Genomic DNA, 23,864 nt, shown 5'->3' with positions numbered 1-23,864 from the left:
GAGTGCCTGCATCAGCAATGACTTCAATAAAAGCTTACTAGCAGGGGGAGCGGATTACCTTTCTTTGCTCGCTGCACAGTTCACATGCTTTGAAAGGGACCTACAAGCTTCTGGCAGAATGGAGTTAAAGATGGTCTAATTTCACTGTCAGTTGTAACTAGGCCGAATTGAAAAAATGCAGCTTTTTAAAGGCTTACCAATTTGTAAATCCTAAAAACTGTAACCTTCTGTATAACTTGTTTACACTGTTCTGTTAGCAGAGCCAAGAGCAAAGCTCTACCTAGTCAACACACAGGCTTTTTAGTATCCTTGCACTCTCAAAAATTCCTATTTTAATCCTTGACTAAAAGAGAAACGCTTCAAGTTCAAATGGATTTATGATACAAGGTGGGATTAAAACACTTCTGAAATAACTCTTCAGTCAAAGTACAACCTATAATCAAAGTGGGCACCYACAGCAATGTAGCAGCATTCGGTACACAATGAATTAGACCAGTGCAGGTGGGATTTGTGCTTTAAAAGCTCTTAAGCATGCAGCTTTTTGTCATCTGTTGTAAAGGCTGATCCCCTCTACAACAGAGGTTTTCTCACATCGAAGGGTGGAGGAAATGCCTACTTAAAAAAGCTGTTTTAGAACTTGAAAAAGTGATTTATTGATCTTGAAAGCAAGCAGGCCTTGTATGCCAAAAGATCTCCTGAAATTATTTCTGTACGCTTTGTTATCTCTCCATGGTATTTTATAGCATGTGCGCTAAATGCACAAGTCAGTTTGTTGCTAGAACCGTATACAAGCGTCATCTCGGGGGGCACCACAAAGGGAAATCAGTTTTGCTGGTTTAGGCATATACTGCTGTGAGCAGCATGTTACATATTTTTAATAGGTCCTTCCCAGAAAAGTTWAGCTTTAGACTACCCAGCACTGTTGCTGAAAATGTAATGCTACTGCTGCAGCTACTTCCACTGGAAGCACAAGCTGGGAATTGTGCAAGAGATGGAGATAATTTAGTCTTTTCAGRGTATTTTATTGACAAAAAAAGCAGGACATTTATCGCTACTGAAAGGCAGAGGGATGATCAAGCTCAGGGGAACAGTAACAGCATCCCACATTTCAGAACACAGAACAAGTATCTAGAATATGTAGCTTTTGAGGGAAAGGTGATTAATTCAACCCATTTGAGGCATACTGGTGACAACCCTAGCTAGCAGAAAGGTCAAGACTACCAGGTAAGTAACCGGCAACCCGCTGTCTGCAGGAAGGGCACGCGTGACGGCCTGCAGGCCAAACGGGAACGGAGGCTGCCGCCGCTGCAGGCGGCTTCAGCTCCCGCCCGGCTAGACTCCCTCGAGAGGCCGGCTCCCGTAACCATAACGCTTCTTGAAAAACCAAAGTCTTAAATTAACACCAAGCACCAGGGAAAACAAGCCAAAGCAACCCGAACTAGGTGCTTTCTTTAAAAAAAAATTCTTACCTCCTGCACATATATAGAAAGCTCAGCGCTCCAGTTCTCCTCCGAGATGCTTCTTCACGACCCTTCATGGAAAGATTAGGGGAGAAAACAGTTTATATAGACAGGACCACTGTTGTTACACAGCCAGAAGATGAGGGCATGAAAGAATTAAAATAGGAGTTATATCCTACCTGATAACTCTCAAGTGGTTCTTCCTCCACCATACAGCTTCTTCATTCCCGGTTACTTGGCCGTTTCCAGTCCCATGTTGCTCAACGGGATGCAAGGTCCATTAGAATCGGTCAATGTATTTCGCAACAAAAACAAGCCCTGCATTTAATACGCATGCTAGTGACCGCCTTCAAATTCAAACAGGGAATCTCACTGCCTCCTGGTTTTAATTGAGGGCTTTCACCATGCTTCAGAAGTTGAGAGTTTTGTCAGTGATTCATCCAAAGGGGGGTTGAAAAATTAGTGCTGAACTATGTCTCCCTGCCCCCTCCCCCAAACCCTCAAGCAGGGAGCAGCTTGCAGGTCCAATGGGACCTTCAGTCAAAGGTCTCTTAAAGCTGCTACTGTGAAACTCTCGCAACAGTCTTGACAGTGTTTGGATAATTTTCACTGTTTGTTTACTGCTTGTACGGCTGTTTCTGCCGTGTATGAGAAGTACTGTTTTCTTTTTCTTCCCAATACAGACTGCGTGCTATAAAATGAGGCCCCAAGTAAGGGGGCTGATTAGTTGGGAAAAATCCTATTCTTACAGCAAACAAATTTACAGAGACTTGTTTTAGTGAACTATTCTGAGTAACAGAATAAGGATTAAATTAGGTATTTTTAAAGAAAAATCTAATCCAAGCCATTTCAAAATAATCACCCACGTTTCTAGAGATCATATATGCTCATATTTATGGATAACAACATTTCGATACAGAATTGTTGACATACCTTTCACATCAGTAAAGCAAGAATCTGAAAAGGCACTACATTTTGTTGATACTTTCGGAGTTAAGTTCAGTTGTTCTTAAAAGTGGGTGCAGTAGCCGGATTTGAGATATCTAGATGGGTTTTGTTTTTACATACCAAGATCATGTTCAGCATATCTCAAAACAAAATCATATTACAAAATTTGCAACAGCAAACCATGCTTGTTCCCTTCTACACTAAACTCCAAAGGCATCACCCTGTTTGACCTGCACTGCTAAAAATTCCAAGAATATTTTTTGTAAGGAAGCCTAAATACCCTATCCTAAGCGGAGTTATGAACAAACAGTTGCCAAAATCTCCTGCATTTAAAGCAGAGAAAGTATTACGCACTGATTTTTTTCCATTCAGAAACACAATTGTTTACCAGCATTATGAACTACTACAAAGAAAGCTTCTGAGTGTTTTACTGTATATAACATTCTGCCCTAAGTGGCAGAGAAAATTAGATAGGCAAGGAAACACTCCCCTGTAATAAGCTAAAAGATTCTCCAAATCCTCAGGGAAGCAGAGTGACAAAACCACTTAAAAAATAAAGAAGCAGTAGCAGGAAATGAGTTTTTGACACAAAAACCAAAGTTTGTTTAAAAATAAAACCCAGACACGGAGCTACATGAACACGTATTTACTGCAAGTAGCTCTATGGAAAGCCAAGTCAGATAAATATAAACACTATACAGAGCTTCAAGCCAGTCTCCCAAAACCGCAAACGCGATGTGTTTTACAAAGAAAACAATGTAACAATATTTACAATGGAAGACAAAGCCAGATCAATCAGCTCAACTTTAAAACAGATCTGTGAAGCAGAAATAGCAAATATAATGAACAGTTTCAACCATATATGTTTTAGTTTGTACAGACAATAACTGTCCAATATCAAATTAAATTTACAGGACAAACATTGTTCCATCATTGGTATTTTTGTACTATACAGCAGCATAAACGGGTAGCTGGAAGGTAGTATATATAGTGATATGTTTTACTTTTTCTGAAAATGTTCTTCCAGCACAATACTGAATAAATTAGTTGCTGTAAACTAAGAGATTCAAAAAGATTGCATATTTATTATGCCGTACCTGTTAGTATCTGTACCACTATACTTGAGGTTACCCATTTACTTATTTATTCAGCATTTAATAAATCAGTGCTGTATATTGTACAATGGCAGCCTCAGGGATCTAATATGAAATAAGTATGTAACACCATAATTTTCTTCAAAACAACCTTTTCCTTTCACATTAAAGGTTTGTAGATCTTCATCCAAATTTTGATTTCTTAAAAAAGATGTAAAGCTTTAAAAAAAAAAAAAAAAAGCTGTCTACATATTGCATTATTAATTTACCAGACCAAACCAAAGCTATATGGCAAGACAGTATCATGGTCTATAAAAGTGGTCATCTTTTTAATTAGTGTATGTTTAGCAGCAACAAGTAACTGTACCAACTTAAACTTTTCTTCCAGAATCAAAAACAGGTCTGTGCTTTTAAACCCTGTAGCAACAGGTTTCCCCCCTCCCTCCCCCCCGTCACTAAGACACTGCATAAACCGATCGGTACCGACTACGTTTCCGTAAAGGTCTTTGTATTTTAGTGACATGTACGTTTTAATACTACTCAAAAATAGATTTGGGTACACATCACCAAACATCAAAATGACAGTGTCTAATTTGTTATACAAACTGTACTAGTCTTTTAAAGGTTGTATGTTAGAGGTGAGGCAGCCCTACAGAACAGTTGTACAATATACAATGAAGAGGATTACCAGCTGTGTGGTGCAGTACAGCATGAGGATTCGCGTACCACTTCAAAACCCCTTATCAATYGTCAGTGCCTTGCATCATACATCGCACGTACCAACAACTAGAGTCATGCTCTTAAAGTTCATAGCAGTGTTAAAAGCCTAAACTCATTTCAAACAGCAACAACAAAAAAAATCAGTACAAGAGTGAAGCACTTAAGCCCTGATTTTTCTACAATTTATTTTAAAAGTGTCAGATAGCTGTTGTTCGCATTTCTTTAGGCAGGCTAARGACATTTGATGAGCCGACTTTTTACTTTTTCCCATTACGCCAGGAAGAGGAAAAAAAAAAGTCCCAAATTAGAAATGGGACTTTGGGCAAAAGTAAGATCAATTTGGGTGGTTTCTCTTTAAAAAGCTGCAGCTGACAAATATAATGCAGAAGTTGCAAAAGCTGAATAAGACTCTGCACTTCTCCATTTGAATGCATGAACAAAAACCTCATTTTACACAATTCATATTTATAAACAAGTAACTCGAGGGTAAGAACAAAAACAACCTACAAGACAACCAGCCCTTTAATCCTACTTTGTGCACACCAAAATTCTGAGCAAAAAGTTCAGTTTAAGCTCTGACAGACATTTGATTTAAAATACTCTAGCCTATGATCAAGAAATACCTCTTGTACCATAAATGCAAAACATAAGAAAAAAAAAAAAAAGCAGAAGAGGTCTCTCCTTCACAGACCAGTTCTGTCCCACGGGTTCTCCCCTAGGGCTAATGTGCACTTCTCTCTCCCTCCCTCCTTCCACCCAGCCACCTGGAAAAAAAGAAAAAAAAAAACTTGAACTGCCAAAATATTTCTAAACAATACATGTTTTAAGCTAATCACTTGTTAATGTACCAGAGAAGCAAAACCCATGTTAAACAGACAATCAGAAAACAGCTTTGACTTCTCAGAATATAAATAAAAAACAAATTAACGGGAGAGGCAGGAGGAGGAAAGAGGGCGTTCAGGAGTCTCCTGTTAGCGTTGCCACTGCCTCTCAAATAGGTATGACAGGAAAGAMCAACTTCCACCACCAAAGCACAGCTATGAAAAAAATCTCAGTTCAAATTAATGCGACTGTGAAGAGCTGATGTCCATGAAAAAATTAAAAGGATGTGTGGCTACGTCTGTGCTGGTGGAAGTGAGAGTAGCTGGCTGGAGCTGAGCTTTGCTTCCAAAAGCACCACACAGTTTCTGGAGTTACCAGCAGAAAAGTCTTCTCTTCCCGCAACGGTTTCCATGGTAATGCAGTCAGTCTAGAGAGAAAGAAAAGTCAGTGACATTTTAAATGCAAGTTATATTGGGGGGAGGAAAAAAAACGTTTTCTGGTGAGGAGAACGCACGGAGCCCGGGCGGCGCGGGAGCGACAGCTGCCGAGGCCGGACCCAGCGCCCCGCGCGGGGAGGGGGCCCCGCTCCGGCGCGCCCCGAGAGCCCCGCGAGCTGCACGAAAGCCAAGCGGGGGCGAGCACGGAGGCGCCCGCGCGGAGCCCCCGCCCCGGGCGGCCGGCACTCGGAGACCTGGGCGCCCCGCTCCCGAACGCGCAGCCCGGCCCGGGGGCACGCGGGGCAGCGCCGCAGCTGCGGCCYGGACGCAGCGGGCAGCTCCGGCTGCTCTCCTCGGCCGCTCAGCGGAGCGTGCCAGCGAGTTACCACGCGAAACCCCACGGCGTTCAGAGTTTCAGCGAGCGTTTTGCTTGGTTTTTAAAGGAGATGGACGGCGCGCTGCGCTAGAAGCATGCAACTACACCAGGGAGGCGTCTTCACTGCGGTCAGCGAGGACTTCAAGCTGACTGAAAAAGGCAAAGTGCCCGGTAAGGTAAGGAAAAAAAAAAAAAAACAAAAAAGAAAACAAAGCTTTTATCATAGGAAGGTTTGGCCGGATGGCAAGGCCGAAACGGAAGCGTTAAGGGAGGACGACCCCGAAGAGGAACGCCAGCTCTCCGACACAGCGGGCACAAGCGGGCTCTCCCCCRGGCGAGAACGGCTCAGCGGGTTCACCGCACCGAAACGCTGATGCCAAGGGGGATCCGACCGCTTTCGGCAGCGGTGTGAATGCAAACTGAGGAACGCACAAAGAATCTCTCTCAAGCTCGTTGCAAAACCCTCCACACCTCCAACCCACCTAGCTCGAAAGCTAACTTCGGTCCGGAGGAGCGCCATCAGCCAAATCAGCGGCTCACGCCGTCTCCCAGGCCTCAGCCGCTGCTCTCCTCCGGCACTTTTCCGCCCTTCGCGTGGGCACAGCCCTCCCCGAGCTCCGCGGCCCCTCCTGGGCCACCTGCACACGCAGCACGGCCCTTCCCGCCCGGCGCTGCCCTCCCCGAAGCGCAGGGCCGCCGCACAGCCGCCCTGCCCCTCCTAGTGCGGCAACAGCTCCCGACCCTTCCCGCCGCAGCTAGAGACAGCGCTCGCTMGACTTGCCATTTTTGTCCGCAGCGTGAGGGCTGAGGACACTGTTTTCTGCCTACCAGCTGGTTTGGGTCACTGCACAGTCAGATCTTCCTACCTCCCCCTCAAGCTGTGACACACGAGTCTGCAGGGATCCGTCTCCTGCCGCTACACGGAAGAAGGAAGCTGCAAGTTTGCGGCAAGTGCAGAGCCAGGYGCTAACAGAAGAGAATTTGCCTTCAGCAAACGCCACGCGCAGCAGCGCAGCCTACTTCTCCCCTCCGAGCCGTGCAGCGCGAGCGCTCGCGCGGTCCAGCGAGGCTCCCGGCAGCCCGGGGGGCCGCGATGCCGGAGCGGCCGGTGCCAGGCAGCGCGGGCTGCTGCAACGAGAAGGGGCGAGATTTTGAGCTTAATCCTGGCCGTGCTGTTTTGCCCAGTCTAAAGACAGACTAACACTTAACTACCGCCGCCACAGGAATATTCTGAATCTAAAGAACAAGCCAGAGTTATGTATAATAGCACAAACCTGTATGTTTACTTATATAACCCATCATAAAGTATGCACTTGTTAAACACACAAAAGCTCCACCCTTGCCTAAGTTAGCCGGACTGAAATCCATCAATTTAAAGTCACTGCAACCAGCAACTCAGAAAATCTCGGTTTGTATTATTCCACAGAAATCTTAAAATAAGATCGCTACAAAAACCTACCCCTTGTTAAACACAGAGGGTGAAGCGGTTAGAAACGGCTTTGCTCTGGCAGAAGTAAAGCCATCAGCTCTGAAACAGTTTTCCTCTTTGGGAAAAGAAAAAAATTATATATATATATATATATATATATGTTGCAGGATGCAAAAACACGCGCCCTACTCGGCCACGAACCGCCCCTCAGCGAGGGGCGCCAGGAAGCGCCAGCGCCGCGAGGGCTTCGCGCAGACCCACGCGTGCGGGCACCGCCGCCGCCCGCCTGCTCCGGGCCGAGGAGCCCGCGCGCGGGGCCCTTCCGAAAGCGTCTCGGCTTTCCTCACCGCCTCCTTCCTCCCCGCCTAACAGGCGGCACGCCTGAAAGCTGCCGGACAAGTTATTCTAATCTCTGCGAGCACATCCCCGAAAGGTTTGGCACGGCACGGCTGTTTGAGCAGGGCAACCCCGCGGCAGAGGCCTCRGGATCCCCACCTCAAAACCTCCCGAGAGCTTTTCATGAGCTTATGCCAAATTACTTTCAAAACGCACGGAGGGGAAGAGCTTAACAGCAAAACCCTGCTTACCTTGTAACTTTGATTCTTTGAACACATCTGGCAAAATTCAGAAGAAAGCCTAAACACGTCCTCCTAGAGCAAGCTCAGCAGGTAACCGCAGCCCGYGTCGACGCGCAGCAGCTAACAGCACGTCAGAAGAAAGTACCTTCAACTAAGCTTCACAAACCCRAGAAATTCCCTGGCTTTCCTGGTTATCGACTGTTACTAGGGATAAAAACACCAAGCATTCATATGTATAAATACATATACATGCACACACACACGTGTGTGTGTGTATGCATGCGTACACACACACAGAGATATCTATATGGATGTACACATCTATCTCTACTAGGGTGGTTTTTCCTCCTAGCTGAGGAACGTGACACGCGGGGCCGCCAGAGCAACCGCCCTGCCAAGGGTGCTACCAAGCTCCGCTTTTAGGTCAATAAAGGCACCCTTATACAGCAGGGTGAGCGCTTTCCCTTATTAGTCAAAGAGTTGCAAAATAGCAGAAATGAGAATAAGGCCCAGATCTGTTGTGCTGCYGCTGACTCCTGGTTTTCCATCTCTGTGGTGCCCGGCTACAAGACTGCTCGCCAAAGGCTCGGGTGCGCTCTTGCCTTGAGCTCCTTGACCGTTTTTCCCCTCTCCTCTGAATTTCTTCCATTTTTTCAACTAGCCAGTAAATGAAGTTAAAATAATGGAAGATACGAAGTGCTCGAAAAAAAAAAATAACATGGCTTCTGTGAAGTCAAATCATCTTATTTCAGCCTTCATAGCATGACAAAACCAGCATTTTTCTAAGTTAACAGTGAGAACATGAGAATTGCTGATCATTGGTAAAAAACAGATTATTTGTATTTCATTGCTGTATGAATGTATTTGACTCAACACCGACTTACTCATGCAACAGTAAAAGCTGTCAAGCAAAAGGACAAAACAACTCTTGTAAAAGGAAAACAGATTATCACAAGCGACCGAGCTAGGAGGCAGGACCAAATCTCACGAAGTAGCCCATCGGCTCCCTTGAGCTCCTAAAACATAAATGCCACCAAAAAAAGTTACAGCCAGACAAATATGACAAGGTTGAAAATAAATTAACGTGCAGAACCAATGTAAACATGTCACTACTCTTTTTTTTTTTTTTTTGAGTGCTTCAAAAGGAAATCTGCTCAATCTACTTCCCCCCCTGCCCCCCCCGCAAAAAAAAAAAAAAAAAACAAGAATACAGATGAGCTGATCAATAAAACACGCAGCAAAAACTTGAACTTGGAAAAAAAATATACATTCTTACAACAGTCTTGAAATACACAATTTGAAAAGGTTTTTCAAGCACTTAACTGGGCTCTTCTCCTGTTTGATACAAACTCTAACTTTGTTAAGACTGTCTATACAAAAACTTCATCCTTTAAATAAAGTTGAGCTCTGTTGGCTTGAAATAGGGGGAACAGCACAAACTCAAGTTTCCTATGGATGTTTAACATGGGAAACCAAAGTCCAGACAGCATCAGGCATACAAAAATTTTCCACAGATCACCTCTCAACATATAAACCCAGTTCAGAAAATTAGAACCATATTCTCATTACATAATTAATTTTTTTAAGATATAATCTTGGTATACTCAATCTGATTTTAAAGCTGTATGCAGTCTCAGAATCTTCCTAAGGGATAAACCATCAGAGAAAAAGCATAGAAAGGACAGGAAAGAAACTAAGAAGGGCAAATATTTAAAACAGAATGGCAACAAGCCATTGCTCAGAAAAAAAGTTGAATTTTAAATTAAGAAAAGCACTGAGAAAGAGGTCTGCAAAATTTCCAGGCAAAAATAATCTATAGTTTTGTAAGAATTAAGGGCAGAGGATTAGATCAGTCTTAATTCCTTAGATTGCAAACGGCGTGTGTTCCATTTGAAAACGTATCAGATGAGAATATACCCAAGTTATACTTCCTTCTCCTATATCTGAATTAAGATACGATAGATATATTAAAAAAAAAAAGGTCACTTTAAAGCAAACTAACTGGCACACTGCAGGAAGGAGAGGGCATTTACCCACAGATATTCCTCACAAATTTAAGGTAACTTCTTTTGCACTCAAACTTCCCAAATACACTTACTATCCTAAGCCACTTTCCTGTTTCTTCAGGTTCTTGCTCAAGCAGCACAATGTTAAGAGTGTTATGCGTAAGCAGAGTTATTTGTGAAAAGCAGACTTCCCTCTCAGCTCGCACTCTCAAACCCCACATCTTCAAACGCCCCCTAGGTAAACCGATACGCATCCGCTTCGGCCACCGCGCCTGCAGTTCTTGTACCTGGATAACCCAACCAAGGCCCGGACCTTGAAAAATACCTTTTTGGGGAAATAACACCAAACTACATGCCTACCTTTAAGTAGGTATTTCAAGTAGTTTCTTAAATCAGCAACAAGGCAACAATGTTCAAATTAAGCTAATGATTATATACTTTGTATCTATAATTTGAGTGATCTTTCCACAAGCAGAAAAAGCAAAACTTGTTTAAAAAAAAAACCCTGTTACATAATCCACTTTTCATTGGATGAACTATTTAAAATGATCAGTAACAACACATCCCAGTATATTAGGCTGCTTTTCTTCCTCAAGTTGTATGTATAAAACTTAGAAGACTGAAAGTTACTCTTACAACTAATCTTTATCCACGATTTTTCATTCAAGCATAGTTCACTATTCTTAATGCTCAACATTTTCACGAGCTAACAAGCCTCTCCCATGCTTTACGATCATTTTTATTTACTCTGCAGAAATGCCTTATCTTAAGCAACAGCGGCTTCTTTTTCTGTTTTAATAAACAGTAGTGAAGTTTTTCTAGGAAGGCATTATGCACACTCCCTAATTTCATCGCCTTTACTGATACTATTCCTAGAATTATGAAACTTTCATGCAGTTTTGGCAGGGGCATAACAACAACTCAAATTGCACTGGACAGTTTGACAAGAATTTTTTTTTTTTTTTTAAGTTTTTGTTGTTGTTGTTTTTTCCCCTCTAAACTAAGCTTCCGCTCTAAGTACAGCGAGACGATACTAAAACTATTCTAACTGCTTGAAAAAACAAAGCTTAGAAGTTCAAAACTTCAGATTTTCATGTTACAGAATTATGAAAAAAAAATCTGCTTGTTCAAAACCAGTCTCCCTGGAAGTGTATAAAGATACTACGACTTACCTCCTAACCTGCAGAAAATGCATGGGTAAATATTTTGCAGGAGAAATCATTCAGCTGGCTTAAGACAACACCACCTGCTACAGTTCACCATCCAGCCAACGAGATGTTACCAATTGTTAGGAAAATAATAGAAAAAAATAGGTAGAATAACAATAATGAATACCACGTGCAGTCCCTGCGTTCAGAAAAGACAAACAGCCAGACGAGTTTCAGAGACCATCAAAGRCAAGGAGCAGCTGCCCCTCAGAGACAGCCAGGTACCAAGGACTCTGGCCTCGAGACAGGTATTGGGACAGGGAACAGGATAATCAGTGTATAATTAAAAAATGATACAGTGCTCAGCGTGGCAAGGAAAGCGGCTAACAGCGAACAGGCTAAATGTATGGCAGAGAAGAGCGTGACATCTACAAAATAATYGTTACGTGACATGGAGAAAACAGATCCTTATCTCTTCCAATGTGAAAACTAAGGACTATCGAAGAAAGCTAGTAGKGAGCTGGGTCTGAAACAGCAGAAAGGGCTTCACGCAATGTGTACCGGATCTGACCAAAGGCTGCTGTAGGCACAAAAAGTTTACACAGGTTCAAAGAGAGATTGGAAAAGTACTTGGAAGCAATATCTACACAGGATTATCAAACAGACAGACCACATCAGGCTCAGGAAATCCCCCAAGCAGAAAGAAATTAGAAACTGGGAGTACGCTTGTGGGGAGGCATTATATAAGCTTGCCCTGTTCCTCCTCCCTCTTGGGTGGTGCCTGCTTGTGGTCCCTGCCGAAAAGAGGGGAGAGGACAGGAGGCCGGCCGGGTCCGGYGTTGAACGAGCAAACTTGTTCCTCAGAACACAGCTGAGAGGCAAGGGAAGAGTCACTCGTGACTACGGAAACTGCTTCCTACCTTTCAAATCACCTTTCCTGATGTTTTCTTTCTACAGGAAGTTTCACATGCTGCAGTTTCACACGTCGCAGTTGCTCTCTTCCCAATCCCTTTAGCCACTGACATTTGAAAGTGTTCAGCAGTTTCTCTCTCTTTCACCTGTACCACCATGAAGGACTGGTATCAGCAGAAACCTGCTCCACAGCCACAYACATGGCTAAGCACAGCCTCTGAGCAGCCCAGCTTCTCACTCCTACCACAGCCYGGTCTCCAGAGCCAGGCCGTTTGCCCACATGTGCCTGCAAACTCCTTCCTACCATCAGGCCCTACCGCTGCCACACAGAGCAGTGGCATGCAACAGTTTAATTATCATGTTATTGAATCTGCATTAGCATCAGGATATCCAAAGCCCTAGCTTACGCAGAGGACGAAGAACAGTTCGGATTGCATGCGTGAAGCAAGGTCTTCTCAAATCACAGCACRTGCACAAGAGCCAAGGAGAGGCAGCTCAGAAACACACAAAGCAGACAGAGTTAAATTCTGTTGACACACGGACAAGCTTTAATCAACAGAGTGCAACTCTTGTTCAACRTTTACCCCGTGGAACACATCACCATTAGTATTTTGGTCATTTCTAAAACCTTCAGCCTTAGAGACGCATGAATGGAGCCTCACCACTGCCACCTTCTCTAAACCCACCCCCCAACCCTCCACAGCGTCTGTTCAACCTGTCCTACCTTCACAGAAATAGAGTAATTTACACCTCTCAAAGGTAGGGTACATTCACCAAATATGCAGATTCTGTGCTCTTTCTTCACCCTCAGTTACACATTCCTGCACCCTCGCTTGCATCAAATTTAACAGCTGCATGGCTGCAGAAAAACTAACCTGCATACACTCCTCCTCCTCCATCCAAAAGGGAGCAGCAAGCGTTGGGACATGCTACTGTTTCAGAGAGATCTACACTGGCCCGCATTCYTCTAACCAAGATTAATACTCGGCCTGGGTTCTGACATTCGCCTCATCCTCTTCAAGTCATTTAGACCATTACAACCACTGTATTTATAGTTCACCACCTTCCACCACTCCCTGCCATGCCTCTACTAGCTTCCTCTCCTGCAACTCTTCTCAGACAGCCTTTACTCTTTCTGGAAGGTTGACTCTTACCTTGACTCTGCCAGTGGTGGCAACCTTGATCCTTATCTTACTCTCTACCTCAGCACATTAAGTTTCACCCATCTGACAAGCTTCATCTTTTAAGTTTTAAGCTCTTGATGAGGGAGACTAGCACGTTTGCATTTGTATGCTAGGCTCCCATCCTGCCTACTTTTTCTGGTTCTACACAAAGTAAGAGTAGAATTCATGTCTGGAGAACTGCAAAGTCTCATTAATAGAGCCAGGTCATAACAATGTCTAATGATCTCAAGATCAAATCTGTTCAGCTTTTTAACTCATTTCTAACTGTTACCTTGTTCACTACAGTCTGCAATTAAAAAAAAAGAAAAGAAAAAAGAAAAGAAAAAAAGATTTTAAGAACAGCGTTAAATGTAGATGTCATATAGCTCTACAAGTATCTCACACAAAAAATGGTGGAAATCTAAAGTCAGCAGTGGATTTTTGAGTGCTATTACTGAAAACCCAAAGGATTACAAAGTTTTTAGCAAATAAACCTAAAATACAAAAAATTTCCATAAAGCAAGAGATATCTGCTTAGTCCTAATCAGTACTACTTTAGATTTGTCTATTTRTGAACAAGTTGGAGATGGGACAGAGAAGTTAGAGCATATTCCTGTGTCTGTCTTGACAAAGTTTTACCTGCATTCAACCTGTGCTAAAGAACGTCAACCCAAAGGCAAATAGTCCTTGGTTACTTAGGCTGGGAAGCCAAAGGTGCCCTTATGTGAAGGGAGACCCTTGTGTACCAACTGGTGGCTTGTCTTACCCACACTAGCTTGATTGTCAATAAGGTGCCACAAAATTTCAGAAACTCCAATACTTATCAATAGCTTAAACAGTTTTCTTTCTAAAAATAAAATTGTCACACGACTCACCCAATTATTTTTTTCTTGGTCTAGTATATGATAYAGTCTCATTTATTTAATGGCTTCATTGCCATTAGGAACTCACCAAACTTTGAGTGTTTAAGAGTCGTGTGTGAATAGAAACATCAATTCCCAAAACATTTCAGGCTCTGGCTCTCCAGTGTTATATTGCAGACTCAGCTGTCCAGCAAGAGCTATAAAAAACAAAGCAAGCTGGCTTGGCGCAAGTATGGGAGTGGAATCCCACTATTCCTGTGAAAGGAGGACATCATTCATTAGGAACCCAATAAATTTAGAAGTTTAAGTGGTTTCTTGCACATGTTTTGGTATTATTTCTCATGATTTCCAAAAGCAGAAAAAAAACATTGGTATCCTTCAGTCACTCACAAAACTTCYTCTATTGAAAAGGAAATCTCTCACCAAATAGTTAAGTTATTGGCCCTTCATTCTCTAGCAAAGAGGAAAAAGTATTTTTATATATTTAACGCCCTAAATAACAATTTAATTTGATATTTATATAGGTTTACAGTATATATGTAAACAATGCAATGAACACAAGTACTATTCATCTTTTATTATTGATTTAAAAGTTTTAATTTGCTCAAATCACATTAAATTGTATGTTTTAGCCATATCTATTAATAATTAGTATAAACCATCTCTTTTGAGACCTCCTTCTCCCAGAAAATAGGAGAGGTAACATCTTCCTGTGTTAACTCACACCTCACTTTCACAGGACACACACAAACACAATCTGAATTGCAAACATCCAAACATACAGCAAAATTACCAGAAAAATAAAGTTTTCAAGTAACATCTGTCCCTGAAGATATAGTTCACGATTTAACCGGGTCAGAAAAATCCTTGCCAACAGTCTATTATGCTGCTGCTCTTATGGTAATGTTACACCTGAAGCGAAATCTTCGCAAATCCAAACACTTCTAATGATTCGAGATCATTCAGATAAGACACTAGCAGGATGTCAAGCAACACCTCCGAAACGCCTTTGATGAGTCAGGCTAATTTACTCCTGCCTTCCCCCTGCCCTCGAGTATGTCACAGATTCCTACTGAGCAAGGTTCTCAACTAAACTGCAACCACCTCTAAACTTAGTGACCTTTAGATACGGGGCTAGAATAAAACTTGTTATTTTCTACTCTTGATCTGCGAGGCAGGCCTTTAAGTACTTAAAAATACTGCAGTAAAGATCTGCTTTAACCTGTATGTGTAGCTTATCATTAGAGAGCTGATAACATGCAAGAGCTACACGTGGAGAAAAAAAAAAGGCAAACAGTCCATAGGGGTGGGCCTCAGGGCAGCTCTCCAGCCAGGTCGCTACGGACTGTTTAAGGATGAGTCATAACAAAAACTGCTACATTTTTAGGACAAAACAGCAATAATAAAGCATCCTTGGCTCTGGAAAGCTTTACTCTCCTGCCTGCCTTTCAGTTTGATCACTCCACTTCCCTTGTGATTGAAGGCTGCGACATCTGATCAAAACAGTATTTGAAATGCAGAGGTTTTTTTCCCCTGGTTTAGATTGGGGGGGGGGGGAGGAAGAGAACTTTTTAGCAGAATCAGACTGGACACTATTCAGCTTGTTTTGGGAGCCCCACAGCTCCACAAACAGAGCACACAAACACACACTAAGTCACAACACGGGACTATAAACCCTTTCTAGTACCATCCAAAACCTCATTTTATAAACCCTCCCCACCACCAGCAATCAATATGGAGGGAACTTATTAAAGATCCTTTCATAAAGCGTGAGCAAACGCAGGGTTTAAAAAACAACAAAACAAACAAACACAAAAAGCCCAGCAGTACCTCTTGCTAACATGCCACTGAACATACAAAAACCCCAAAGAAATACCGAGCGACAAACCGTCCCAGCAAGCCTGGGCTCCRGCAGCGTCTCGGAAAGGCTCGGAAAAGCAGCAGCTTTCCGCACACCTTCTGCGGCTCCCACCTGCCATCCCACGCAGCAAGAGCGATGAGGGGCCCTCGCACGCCAAGGGAGCAGGGAGGAAGGCAAACTTTWACAGGCAAAAATAAAAAGGGCAATAAAGTATTTAAGATTTCATCCAGAGACTTAAAAAAAAAAGAAAAAAGTTTCAGTCAGGACTGGATTCCTCCCATAGCTTCCTACATCCTACAGTGGGGCCTTAATGTACAAGACAGCTACACTCGAGAGCAGAAATTTAAGACTTCCAGAAAAGACATACACGACTATTAGCTGCAACTATGGATTTAAAATCTGGAGAAGATGATTTCCAAAAGTATTTTAACACTCACTACAAGTAAGTAGTCTCTCTTAATGACAGAGGAGCATTCATATTTCAGATTTTTCTCACCAAGGTACAAGTAAAACATAACTGATTTTTGGTCAAATATGTCATAATTAATTCACTCCCACACTACAAGACAAAAATCTGTTCTGCCTTCAGCAGCTCACACGCTACTTGAGAAAGCAATCTTGTGTATTTTTAAGCCTAGCAGTAAGTCACTCAAGACTGTTAAAATGGCATCTGTTACAGTAAAACTTTTTTTTAAGACTTATGATCCGACATTACTTCAAAGATTAGGATACACGTCAGTGTTCAGATATATTTCTGTTGGGTACTTCAAGCTATTTTTAAATGGGCCCATGCCTTAAGTATTCTGCTGATACAAAAGAGCCTCAGTGTGAAGCAAACTCCTAAAAACCACTAGTCTGGAATCCAAAAGCAGCAGTTATTTGCCTGGTATCTAGTAAACTGTAATTTACTATATTAGTAGTAGCTAAAACTTCCAGCTTCTGATTTTCTCAAAATGTATATTGCTCATTTTATTCTTCATTATTTCGCATTTTAAATATGCAAGTTACCATGAAGAATCTGGACAACTCAGTATAAAAGTTTTGCTTTAAAACTGTACTWGTTTTTCCTTCCTCTCAACTCTCCCAAAGGGTGCACAACACTTCTTACATAGTCTGACACAGGAGTAGATTAAAAAGGTGAGGATCATTTAAATTATAATCCTGCACTTTGGAGAACTTTTGAAACAATATCTTAACAGCTTATTAGAATATCAGGTAGAGATAAGATTAAAGAGTGGGCGTAAAATAGGTGGGTTGATATTAAGCTGAACATTACACTTACTCTGAACAGCCTGTTTTGTTTTTGGAAGCCATGGTATCTTCGTAGGTTTAGTATTTCTAATTAAGTCTGCAGAAACATACTAGTAGTATACAGGACCCATTATGGAGTTTATTACTGCCCTGCTCTCATTATCCTCCTCAGTTTCTACAAGGTCCAGTAATAAGGTATATATTAGCTAAGCCCTGTTTGAAGTAGCTTTACTGTTCTGTACTCCTAGCACAAAATTTCATGACTCAGATTCATGTAATCAAAACTGCAAACCGCTTGCTTCAATATTGTGTAACAATTTCATGATGAAACTGTTTAGCTAATGACCTCCTTAAAGTTTACACATTAAAAATCAAAACCTTATACTCGTTTTATCATCACTGTTTCCCATAAAAAACCTCAGCTCAATTATGCCTAAATCTAAACCAAAACTTTAAGGCGGCAGCAGACCTATTTCCCATTTTGAGTGAGCACCCTCCCCCTCCTGCAACCATTTCATGAATGGAGAAGGGAAAAAAAAAAGTTTGATTCACACCAGTGAACCTGAACCAGAAGTAGTTTGGGACTCACAATGAGGGTGCAATGATGCATTGGAAATCACTCTCCCATCATATCACTCTTAGCAGTTAAGAGAATGCAGCTGAGTCACAGAACACAATATCCCGTTYAAACAAACAAAAACAAAACAAAAAGGCAAATAATCAGAAGTTGGGAAATGTTTTCCTTTCATGTAAAACTGTATTGTAGGGAGAAGAGATTAAAGTCTCCTAGCAGACAGAATTTAGTAAGTCAGGCATATCTCCGTTTTTGGAAGACAAGGGTATCTGCTAAATCTTTTCTTTAAAAACGGATTTAACCATATAGAACTATTTTTCTGGCAAACAGACTATGGGGTGGGATGTAAAGCAGAAGAAAACACAGTATTTAGTTCTGCTAAAAGTCTCCAAAAGTATTAAAAATATCAATTACACATAGGTACACTACACCTCACCTCTTCAGGAGATAAGAGGTTTAAGCATGAAGATCTATTTTCATGATTCGAAACAGAATTTAGAAGTTTCTTCTGGTTCATCTATTCTTTTTAAATATTCAAATAAAAAGCTTCACTGCAGCAGAAACAGATCAACTGCTTAAAGAATACAGACTTTATGTGAATGAAAATAGCTTCTTTATAATAAACTTTATCATCAAAAATGTTAAGGTATCACTAAGAAACAGAGGAACACCATCAATTTACCACACCATATTTAAATTAGGTAAACTACTACTAGCCTGGGCTACACTTAAATCTGTTCACCCCTCTGAGTGGGAACATCCCCACCCCACTGGCCCTCCTATTGTACACCACAAATATTTTACGCCATCTTGGTAGACCTGTTAGGCCTTGTTTTGAAGTAGAATTTTGTGGAGTGTTTTAGTTTCCTCTTCTTTCCTTCTTTTTCCTTTTTTTCCAAATCTAGAGGAAAAAAACAAACCTACTAACTTAAGCTCTTACTATTCTCATGCTTAATTTCCTGCCAGTTTCCATGTTTTTATGCATTCTTTCACTTCAATATATTTTTTCACTCCTAGAAGACCTAAATTCACAGCAAACACACTAGGAGTAAGTCTCTTTCCTCCCCGTAACTTGCAATAGACGTGGAGGGGGTGGGGGGGGAAAGAAGGCCAGCACAGGGACCTGGATATTAACTGTAGCAGTAACGAGCAAAATGTTTAACACAATTTCTAAACAGAGTATCTCTTGAGAAAGATATTTAAATGTAAAGTTTATAGCACAGCCGAAATGGAGTTATCTTTGTTCTCTCTCTCCATTTTGTAAGAAGTTATACTTTACAACATAGATTTTAGAGATATGAGGGGAATGAGATTCAGTAGGAATTCTGACGTGCTTTTTTAAGCCAAAATGACTATGGCAACCGGTGTGCCTTTGAGTTAGCAGGCAAATCTCTGAAGTGCTGAAAGACTAACTTTGGAAGAAAGCACTTCTTGGACTGGCAACTTTCAACGTCTTCTAAATTTGATTCCAACCAACAAAACAAAGCAGAAAAAAAAACACTGAGGCAAACCACACATTTCTGAGCAGCCCCAAGCAGTGCTGCCAGACTTCGAATGGCATGCTAGCTGAGTCAGGCTTACACCTTCCCCTATTAAAGGCTACACAGTTTTAAGCTCCTACGATACCTTCCGCCTGTAGACACTTAGTTTTAAGGGGAAAATGGAAAAAGCCTACTATTTTAATGTTCAAGACTACAATGAAAAATACAAAAACCCAGTATTGGTCTACCCCTTTACTGCTTCCTCTATTGACAGAGAAGTGGGCAAATATCAATGTCCAACAGCGATTAAATATTTCCTCTTACTAGTCATCAATTATTGACTACACATATCTTTGCAAAGAGGAAAACATTGTTTCCAACACGTGGTTTTCTATCTGGGTATGTGAATTACCGTGAAAAAGCTGTGTGGGTCACTAATAGCAAAATATGGATTATGCTTCCCAAGAAACTGCTACTGTGCAGTACAGCACTTGCATAAAACACTGCTGTTCAGTCAGTGGACACAGATCATACCACCAGCAGCAGTTACTATTTTTTGCATCACCATGACAGCAAAGAGCCTATCGTATGAACAGTAGCACCCCTTCTCTTTCCCATAGTCTTCCTCCCCACCCCCAACAGCCTTGTTTTTTATGCATACCTCTGAAACTTTGTTGCCTTAAGTTTGGTCAGACTTGACTGATCACTGGAAAACTAGCCCTCTGCACTCCCAAGCTTCCGACCTAGCAAACACCCCTCAAAGCCTGCTCTTCTTCCTGCTACAGGCAACCCTCACTGGCTGCCGCAAAGGCGGACAGCCGAGTACAGCAGAAGGGCTATGGACCAGCCTCGCCCTCGCGCGGACCAGAAGGCCACGATCTTAAGGGCTTCGGCTGCAAAAGATCCTCATCGTCCCGCCCAGCCACCCGGAGATGGCTTCTCAGCAGGATGTGCCGGAGAGCAGAGATCAAAAGGAGCATACCAGCCCTCAGGGGGAAAAAAATTAAGATTTCTGTTTACCTAAGATTTATCCAACTAAATGTAAGTAGATTTGCACATAAAAAGCATTCCACCTACATTCATTGAAATAAACACATAAAAAYCACCAAAAATCCAAAGTTGGTCATATAAGCCCAGTTTAGCAATTCCCAGTTTACCCTTTCCCAGTTTACCCTATCCACGAAACAAATTACTAAAAGCTCAAATTCAAAAAAAGTGAAGATTCATCTAGTTACAAGGAGGGAAAAAGAGGAAAACAAAGGGAAAATAGTGGATTACTGTAACCTCAGGACAAGATTCCAGGATATAAAAGTGTGATCAATGTTCATACTAGCAAAATTATTTTATAAAAATCTAAGTAGAAGGCAGCTTGGTAACACATAACTGCCTAGCAGAAGAGTTACATAAATCTATACCCTTTAGGCCAAGGGCCACATCCTGCATTTGTTCAATGGTTTGCATACTGTGCCACTACTAGACAAGCTGTACTAGAATAATACAGAAGACTACAAAAACATTTACCCCATTTTGAAGACATTTTGATATTAAGTAGAGGATTTAATTCCTATAGTTAAATAAGCACGAAAGGAAATTGCTTCTAAAGTTACAAACCTTTTCTTGCAGCGTTACACTTCAGACCGTCGGACCTGGTGAAGTCTATGCTTACGTAAGCTCCACTGTCCAAACTCGAAGTACCATTTTGGAGATGGCAAGTTGGTGTAGCAGTACTTGCCTCACAGCTTATAGGATCATCACGTAAATTCAGGGCTATGTAGTTTAAGCCATTCTGAAATCCAGTTGAGGTATCCCTGGACATTTTGCTTTCCTGACCATCAGAAATGTTTTCATCTGGTTTTAACCAAACATTGTCAAATGAGGCAGAGCTGTGTCTTTTGCTACTATCAGTAAAGAAAGAGGAGGAAGTAGTCACAGTCCCAGCAGAAGAGAATGTTTCTGAACTGTGTCTCCTTCTGCCTTGAGGATCGGCTCGAATCACTTTCGGTCCCATAGGAGGATCAGAGCTAGGAACAGAGAAGCTACTGCTACCAGCATATCGATCAACAATGCACAGCCTATTAACTATGGAAGAAGGACTGTCAATCTTTACACCGTTGTCAGATTCAGAGGCAAACGGCCGAGGTGGTGTTGTCGCCATGTTGAACGACATCTCCGTGTAATCATCAGTCCTGTTACTTGCAGCGCTAACACAAGCGGTACCAAAGGAAAGCCTAGCGTAGTCAGGATTCGGTTGGTTTCTAGGAATACTGGAACTTGCATAAATTGTAATATCTGTTAAAGAGTTGGACAGTTCCTTTGCTGCTTTTGGTGACTGTACATCCAAATCAACACTCATATAATCAGAAAGCGGGGACTGTCTGTGGTCACTGCTTGAGCCCAGAGATGATGGTGATCCTTCTGCAGATAAGGAATATGGTGTATTACTTGCCTTTTCATTAAAATCAATATTTATATATTCACCAGGACTGGCAGGCTCAGGTGGAACTGTACGATCATACATTCTTGGGATAGTATTACTTCCTCTTGTACCTAGGGGGAGTCTTGTAGGCCTAGTAGCCCTGTTCTGAGCAAGTCCTTCATCTGAACTTTTCACAACTGGTGACTTAGAGATGCCATTAGCCAGACCTTCATTGTTGACACCTTTTACATTTTCTGGTCCACCATATAAAAGTTTTCCAGGTGAAGACATTGGAACATATTCACTGTGGTCACCATTCTGTCCTGATAATGCCTTAAAGCTTCGGGGCAAAGAAAAATATGAGCTGAAACCTCTGGAAACAGAAGTGGTATGAATATAATTTGAATCACCAGGGTGCTTTGGAGCTGAATTACCAGGTGACATATCCATATACTCGTTGTTTATAATCTTCTCATTACTTCCTTTTGATATAAATCCAGTTAAGGGACTTCGGACAGGTGAAGAGCTAGCCTTGGGAAACATCATCATATATCCTCTGGAGTCAACCTGAGATGGTGACCACGAATTRTTAATCTGTTTTGGAACAGACACACTTTTAGCAGTCATTGGCAAATAATCAGTGTTGCTTGATAGAGAAGATGCAACTCCAGGCATCATTGGCATGTACCCATCATCCCTGGCTTTACTCCTGCTTTGGTTACATACAGAATCAAGGTTAGTGTCACTGTAGTCAGATTCATGGTTATCTTTCAATTTTGGTGATTCAGAGTAAAGTAATCGTCCATGATTTCCTGCAGAATCCTCATCTAATGAAGCGGTAGTCTGTGTTGTCTTCTGCTGCATTGCTGCAGAAGTTGGTTTAGTTAGAGAGTAAGTTCTTTTCCTGAAACACTTTTCAGCCTCCATATAATCATCTCTTGAACTATCATCTGCCTGCTGTTTACTCATGGACATGTACTCACTCAAACAGTTCTCTTCTCTGATAGGCGGTGTGTTTCCCAGGGAATCTGGAGTATTACTCCTGACCCGAAAGTACCTGAAATCTCCAGGGCTAGAGCCATATTCATCCGAAGAGATAAATCCCCCATCACTTGGGGAGCCACAAACAGATGAGCTAGAAGGCCTGGTCAACATGTCCGAAGCAGAGCCATGGCCACTACTGGAAGAAACACTGATGGGACTTGTAGTGGAGGGAAAATGCGACACTGGCAGCGAAGCAGACCTAGTGTGATAAGAAGAGCTGAAAGCTGCTCTAACATACCTTCCGCTCCCTTCTTGCCGGCCCAGATTCATCCTTGCAGTATTCAGATGGATCAGACTCCCAGTCACTGACCTGAAAGGTCTAGTCATCGTTCCTTCTCCTTCGCTGGATGTTCTGAAGCGATAGGAGCTGCTGCTTTTGGTGGTAGGTGGAGTCCCTCCAGCAACACTCTCAGTTCTAGATCTCCTCTGCAAGCCTGTCTGGCTGGGGGGCAAGTTGCCCAAGTGCCTCCTAGTGGTGATGAAAGAAATAGGATTGGTACCACTACCACCACCAGAAGACTGGCTCTTGCTTCGGGGCCTGAACTCTGCAAAGGCCTTCAGCGCTTTCATGGTCTCCAGAAAAGTCTCGTGCATATTCTGGGCAACCACCGAATCATCCACTTGCATCCAGAGCTCTCCAGGCCCAATGGAGGCAGATCTGCCCACTTCGATGAAAAAGAAGTTCTCTGAGTGCCCACAGCGGCGGATATTCATCAGCTGCAAGTGGACAGAGGGCACCTCCGAGTTCAGCTTGACGAGGTGAATGGCCTTGCTGGAGAGGCACAACCTGTACACTCCAGTAAGGTTCTTCGTCTGGCCCAGTCCTTTGGGCTTCACGTTGACCTGCCACACCTCCTTGAAGACGGTGCCGGGCCTCAGCGCAGCGCCGTAGTGCTCGTCATCCTCATCTGCCTGCGGATCCGCGTGGTCCTCCTGCTCCAGGACGCCCCTTTTGCTCTGGCTCATGAGCTCGCTGATGGCTTGGTACCAGGCCTCCTGCTCRGCCTCGTTCTCGGCCAGCATCGCAAAATACTCGTCCTTGGTGTACAGGGCGATGATGTGCTTGTGCTTGGCGTCGGCCCGCCGGCTGACGGTGAAGCACTGGTAGAGGGGGATGACCCGCTTGGGCGGGGGGCAGCAGAGCGAGGCGGCYCCGCCGCCCGCGGCCCGCAGGCTGCTCTTGAACTTCTTCTCGCTGTCGTAGTACTCGAGGCGGGCGGGGGCCAGGTGGCTCTCGGCCCGCAGCACGAAGTAGCGCTTGTGGCCGTGCTTCTGCTTCCG

At 42.8% G+C, this 23,864-nt stretch overlaps 1 protein-coding gene across 1 annotated transcript; it reads right to left on the bottom strand.

Annotated features, from left to right (window-relative positions):
• Window positions 1–4,390: 4,390 nt before the first annotated feature.
• On the bottom strand, window positions 4,391–23,864 carry IRS4 (insulin receptor substrate 4; the record flags this gene model as incomplete). The annotated part of the gene is made up of 2 exons (XM_085319714.1): window positions 4,391–5,471; window positions 20,735–23,864. Coding segments are annotated over 2 exons (3,135 nt in total), but the record flags the coding sequence as incomplete, so codon positions are not given.

This window comes from Rhea americana, unplaced genomic scaffold (assembly GCF_003343005.1).
Source record: "Rhea americana isolate MKP2758 unplaced genomic scaffold, rheAme1 scaffold_6, whole genome shotgun sequence".
NCBI classification, from domain to species: domain Eukaryota; kingdom Metazoa; phylum Chordata; class Aves; order Rheiformes; family Rheidae; genus Rhea; species Rhea americana.
Note: the sequence above shows the minus strand (reverse complement) of the source record. Positions and strands in the feature narration are given on the sequence as shown.